Below are 6,000 nucleotides of genomic sequence, written 5' to 3' on the forward strand. Positions count from 1 at the left end.
TGTGTGTGTGTGTGTGTGCGTGGACACACCAGAGAAGGTAGGGTGGGCTGTGAGCCGTCAGCCCTCCTGCCCAGCAGGCTGTTCTTGTTGCGTGTGGAGAGGGAGGAGGAGGGGCCCTGGGGCTCACTGGCCTGGCTGCCCTCTGCTGTGTGTCTGGCCACCGCCTCCACACTCAGACCTGCTGCTGCACTCAGCTCCCCTGCTGCCTGGGCTGCACACACACAAACACACACGCATATATATATACACACACAAGCACACAAAAAATACACCCACCCAATAAACCCGGCTCTGTGACCCGTCCCGTACAGCTGTCAGGATGAAGCGTACTCACCGGCCTCCTCCCGCCTCCTCTGAGCGCGCTCCATGGCGGCGCGGGCGCACAGCTCCCTGGCCTGCAGGCACGTGGGTGTGGCCCCGCTGCAGACGGCCTCCTGCAGCACGGCGTCCAGGCTCAGACACGCCCCTCCGTACCGCCGGGCCAGCGCCACCGCCGCTGCCGTCTTACCTGGAACACACACACGCCAAGACACACACACACGCCAGGACACACACAATTACATCCCAAACGCCCTCACTTTCACGCGATTCATTTCGACAGACCCGGCCTGCGCAGCCTCCAGGCTCCGCCCCGGCGAGGGGGCGTGTCTACCTGAGAGGGGCGCTCCGTGTACGACGACGGCGATGCTGCGGCGGTTGCGTGCGGCCAGGCCCTCGGGGGAGAGGTCGATGCCCATGTGGCGAGCGATGGCTCTGGACACGGGGTTGTCCTCCAGCTGGCCCACGCTGCTGCCGCCCTCACTGTCCTCCTTCAGCTCTGGTACGACACATCAACACAACATCAGCACAACATCAGAACAACATCAGCACAACATCGGCACAACATGAACACAACCACACCCATACGACATCGACACAAACAGCACCCGTAAGCTGTCAGCGTCAAGTGCAGCTTTGGGGGCGGGGCTACCTGCTCCACATGGAGTCCCTTCCTTGGAGGGCGGAGCCCTCCCGAACTCCTCCCTCTCCTCCTCCTGGGATTGGTCGGCCGGCGTGACGGCTAGCTCCTCCTCTTGGCCCTCCCCCCCCCCTGCTGAGTCAGGGGAGTCCTGGTCCTTGGGGCCAGACTCTGGATCAAGCAGCCAGACACACACAGGGTCATGGAAGAGTCCAATCAGATCAGCCCCCTCCTCTTTCTGGGGGTTTCTGGACAGCAGTGTGTGTGTTTGTGTGTGCGTGTGTGTACCAGGCTCGGCTGGGTCAGTGTGGTGCTCCCTGTAGTGCTGCAGCAGCTCAGGGGGCAGGGTGTCTCCAGCAGACCGTGGGGGCAGCAGCAGGACGTTCTGCTCATCATAGCCCTTCATCACCCGGAGAATCTAGACACACACGCACGCCCGCACACACACACACACACACACCTCAGAATTAAGTCCCATCAAAAATCCAGTTCCCTAACCCTAATCCCTAACCCCTAACCTTAACCACATCTCTAACTCTAACCCATACCCTAACCTTGACCTTATCCCCAAACCCAAACCTTAACCATGACCCTTTACCAACCAATCACTCCAATCAATGTCGTTACCTTCTCCTCCTCCAGGTACTGCTTGTCGAAATCCAGGGAGTAGAACTCGATGGGGAAGGGGCAGGGGTTCCTGACCAGCAGCTGGGCCCCCTGGCCAGCGCTGAGGGGCAGGGTGGGGCCCAGCTCCAGCTTGGAGGACGACCAGTCCAGCCGGGGCTCGTCCCCCTCGCCCTGCACCTGCAGCCCCGCCCACCTGCTGCTCTGCTGCACACACACCACCAGCCGCTGGCTGTATGCACGCTACGCACACACACCGAGCGCACACATACACGCACACAGCACATACACACGTATACAGAGAACACACAACAGGGTGAGCGCAAATATACGCAAGGAAGCTTGTGACAACTACGAGTGGCATTAACACTAGAATACAGAATAGGAGTATAAACCAGTCTACTAACACTAACACTACCCCCCCCCCCCCCCCCCAGCTCCAGAGCCTGGTCCTTACCCCCTCCACAGGGCCGAACTTGACCTGGACGTTGACTCTGTCTCCAGGGTAGAGCAGGCCAGCCGAGGGCAGCATCTCAAACACCACCGGAGAAGGCCTCTTCTCCTTCCTTCTCAGGTGCAGGGGCAGGTGCTTGTCCAGCTGAACGCACACACACACACATACATACACACACACACACAGACACACACACACATGCACACACATTTGACTCCCCTCAAACAAGAGCCTCTTCTTTTGGGACCTTCTGAGTGTGTGCAGGAGCGGTGCATGCTGGGTAGTGTAGTACCTTCACTCTGGGGCGCTCCTCCTCAGCGATGCTCCACTGGCAGGGCACCGGCTCCGGGTTGGACAGCTGCACGGTGCGCACCTGGCACATCCCACACTGCACGCGGTCAAACCGCAGCGTATCCGTGGAAACCACCAGGGAGGGCATCGTGGCGACGGCACGCAGATTCACCTGCACCGTAGGGCCCCCGGCCACCTGCCAATCAAACACAACAGCCAATCAGAGCTGGCATGTCACGGCAGACTGATCTGTGGTTTGTCCCCGGGGATGTGCTTACCTGGATGGGCAGGACACAGCTGACGGCCCCCAGTTCCAGGTTGGCTCCTCGGGGGTCAAACTTCACCTCGAACGTCTCGGTCTTACAGTACGGAAGGTTCTTCACTCTGTCCAGCTCTGTGCTGAAGCCTGGAGGCACAAAACAACATCACATGCATGAAAACACACCCAGGACACACACACCCACGTGCACACACACACACACAGGGCCAGACCCCGAGGGGGAGAGGTGTAAAGTCAGGTTTCAGGGGTCAGGGTTCACCTGTGCCTGTGAGGGGGCGTCGGTCAGCGCGGAAGGACACAGCGGCAGGCCCCGTGTTGGTCACCTTGACGATGTGGGTGGGAACCGTCCCATGGATGACAAAGCCAAAGTCCAGCAGGTACTCAGGCAGGAGGAACCTGCACAGAGCAGGAGACTGATCACACCCTGCAGCTAACAATGTGTCTCGGATGTAGGGCTAGGGTTGTGTCGTGTGTGTGTGAGTATGTGACAGTGTGTGGGTCCTGTATGAGCCTGTGTGTGTATGAGTGTGTGTCCTGTGTGCGCGTTTGTGAGAGTGCGAGTCCCGTGTGCGTGAGTGTGTGAATCTTGTGTGTGTGTGTGTGTGTGTGTGTTGCGTGTGTGAGACAGTATGTCCAGTGTGCGTGTATGCGTGAGTGTGTGTGTGTCCAGTGTGTGTGTGTTGCGTGTGTGTTGCGTGTGTGTGACAGTGTGTCCTGTGCGTGTGCGGTAAGGACCAAGGCGGGGTACCTGCTGAGCTTCTTGCGCCACCTGCTGATGGAGCAGGTGGGCTGGGTGTTCTCCTGGCTCCAGCCCACAGCAGCCTGCTCCTTCACCAGCAGTCTCTCCACCTCCAGCTGCAGCAGGCCGTCATACTGCTCTCACACGCAACACACACACACACAGACACACAGACACGTGTATAAACACACACATATAAACACTCACACAGACACACGCAAACACACACAGATAAACACATATACACACACACACAGACAAACACACACACACACACATGAACACACACACCGACACACATCCAAACACATGAACACACACGCAGGCACACATCCAAACACATGAACACACACGCAGGCACACGTCAGACAGACGGACACACGCCTCCTAGAGGCTGCAGTGAGAGAGCAGGGTGTAGGGGTGTTTGGTGCTGTTGCTGACCGTGGGGACGTAGTCTTGGTCAGGCAGCAGGGATTCTGCTGTAGCGGGCCTGCTCTCCTCTGCTGCCCTCTCCTCCTCCAGTACCCCTCTGGCCCTCCTCAGCACCTCACTGTACCTGTCCTCGTCTAAAGGACACACACACACACACAGTACACATTGACTCAGTCAACTAATATAGAGTCACACAGCAGACACACACACACTTTGTAAAGAGTTCTACACAGTCAGTTGGAATGTGTGTGTGTGTGTGTGTGTGAGGTACCAAGATGTCGGGGCAGGTCCATACAGAGGCGAGGGAAGACCCCCTCCCCTGTGACAGAGATGTTCTCCGGCTGGTAGAAGGCCACCTGCAGCTGGAAGCTCTTGAGGAACACCTCCGGGACCCCAGGAAGGTAGCACACACGCAGGGTCTGGGAGGAACCAGCCTCGACGTAGCCCTGATACACACACACACATACACACAGACACAAAGACACACCATAGAGTCAGTTAGACAAGCCAGATTTTGGTCTGGATGTGCGTGTGTGTCTGTATGTGTGTGTGCGTGTGTGTCTGTATGTCTGTGTGTGTGTGTGTGTGCGTGTGTCCTGACCGAGGCTGGGAGGACGAGGGGCTGGCCAGGCTGGGGGTCTCCAGGGTTCAGATCCTCCTGCAGGGTGCTGAACTGGAAGCCCACCCTGCCTGTGTTGCTCAGGGTCATCTCTGCCTCGGCAACATGGTCAAACAGCTGCAGCACACACACACACACACAGGTACACACAAACACAGGTAAATACACACACAAGCACAGTTACACCCATCCATACATATACACACACAAACGCTCAGGTACACACATGCACACGCACACACACACACACAGACAGTCAGGCGTCCAGATACGATTCAGAGGCAGACAGACAGGCAGAACAGCCAAACACGTACAGAACGAGGCAGGGAGAGAAATGGATCCGACAAATGGATCTGTCAGATTGCTGATCGGGCAGGAATGCCTTTTTGCTGACTCTCTCGTTCACTAATCAAAATCAATAAGTCCTTGCAGACTATCAATGTTAAGAGACAGGATGTGTTGCATACACAAACAGGAGCAGAGAAGACATCACATCCTGCACCATCATCAGTGGGCTCTCCTCTCACACGGGAATGTCAATCCTACCTGGAGCCCAAAGTCCAGGTGTCTGGTGTCCAGGCTGTAGGCCACCAATGAGGCCTCTCCTTTGAGTGTGATGTCATAGGTGGGCCCCTCCTCCACCTCGCACAGCGCCATCACCTCCGCCCGGACGTGGGCGTGGCCGTAGAAGGAGAAGGTGACCAGCTGGCTCTGTCCTGGATGCAGCAGCCCGTAGATAGGCAGGATGTCAAACACCTGGACACACACGTCAGGTCCAAGTTTATTTGTCGAGCCCGTTTCGCAAGGGATTCACATACGCCTGGAGCACTTCAGCCAATCTAAACCCATCAAGGCAGACGAGGAGAAACTCCCAGGAAAACTCCGAAAGTACGAAAATAAGATAAAGAACTAAAGGAACCTCGGGAGGAGGGTTTCAGCAAGGGACCTCCAGAGACGGTGGGCGACACAAAAAGGTCACACATCAACACTGTCACAATGTCAGGCACATGCAAAGGAGGGTGTGTGCGCGTACCTCTTCCACGCCAACGCTGTTGGGGGTGTTGGGGGTGGTAAACTGGGCGTGGGGAGAGTGTCTCCCCTCTGGGAAGATGCGGGGGGCCGGGGGAGAGGAGGAGGGAGAGGGGGTCTCCTTTGGGGACCCCCCTCCTTCCTTGGTGTCATTTTCCAGGTCGGTCTTCTCCGTCTCGCCCTCGTCTAGGGACAGCTGGGAACCGTCACCCTTCCTACAACACGGAGACCATGTCAGAGCCAAGCAGAGGATCACCTGGCAGACACACGGACATCCGCTAGGGCACCGCACACAGCAGCCATCGGAGGGCAGTGTTGTCTGTGTCGAGCCCCAAAAAACAACATCCAGTCATTACAGACTTCGTTATGTGTGTATGTGTGTGTGTGTGTGTGTGTTTCGACCATACTGGCCGTAGGTGACTGGACGTCCAGATGACTGACAAGGCTTCCTGACCTGTTAGAATCCACACGGATGTCATCGTTTGTCCTCTTGGACCAATCAGGTCGCACATCTCTCTCCTCCTCCCTCCCTTCCTTCTCCTGCTGCCCAGAGAACCTGGAGGAGTGGAGAGAT

General features: G+C 57.2%; 1 protein-coding gene across 1 annotated transcript in view; it reads right to left on the reverse strand.

Annotated features, from left to right (window-relative positions):
• hydin (HYDIN axonemal central pair apparatus protein) overlaps positions 1-6,000 on the reverse strand; it is a 40,516-nt gene that overhangs the window by 21,185 nt on the left and 13,331 nt on the right. The window contains exons 23-39 of the mRNA XM_062460777.1: positions 5,881-5,982; positions 5,431-5,641; positions 4,944-5,153; positions 4,380-4,514; positions 4,050-4,224; positions 3,788-3,912; positions 3,356-3,480; positions 2,867-3,003; positions 2,606-2,733; positions 2,329-2,523; positions 2,040-2,180; positions 1,586-1,825; positions 1,247-1,376; positions 971-1,129; positions 653-817; positions 335-508; positions 30-211 (exon numbers count right to left, since the gene is read on the reverse strand). Coding sequence (XP_062316761.1) covers positions 30-211; positions 335-508; positions 653-817; positions 971-1,129; positions 1,247-1,376; positions 1,586-1,825; positions 2,040-2,180; positions 2,329-2,523; positions 2,606-2,733; positions 2,867-3,003; positions 3,356-3,480; positions 3,788-3,912; positions 4,050-4,224; positions 4,380-4,514; positions 4,944-5,153; positions 5,431-5,641; positions 5,881-5,982 — 2,734 coding nt within the window. The remainder of the gene's footprint in view (positions 1-29; positions 212-334; positions 509-652; positions 818-970; positions 1,130-1,246; positions 1,377-1,585; positions 1,826-2,039; positions 2,181-2,328; positions 2,524-2,605; positions 2,734-2,866; positions 3,004-3,355; positions 3,481-3,787; positions 3,913-4,049; positions 4,225-4,379; positions 4,515-4,943; positions 5,154-5,430; positions 5,642-5,880; positions 5,983-6,000) is intronic.

Source organism: Osmerus eperlanus, chromosome 5 (genome assembly GCF_963692335.1).
Source record: "Osmerus eperlanus chromosome 5, fOsmEpe2.1, whole genome shotgun sequence".
NCBI lineage: Eukaryota > Metazoa > Chordata > Actinopteri > Osmeriformes > Osmeridae > Osmerus > Osmerus eperlanus.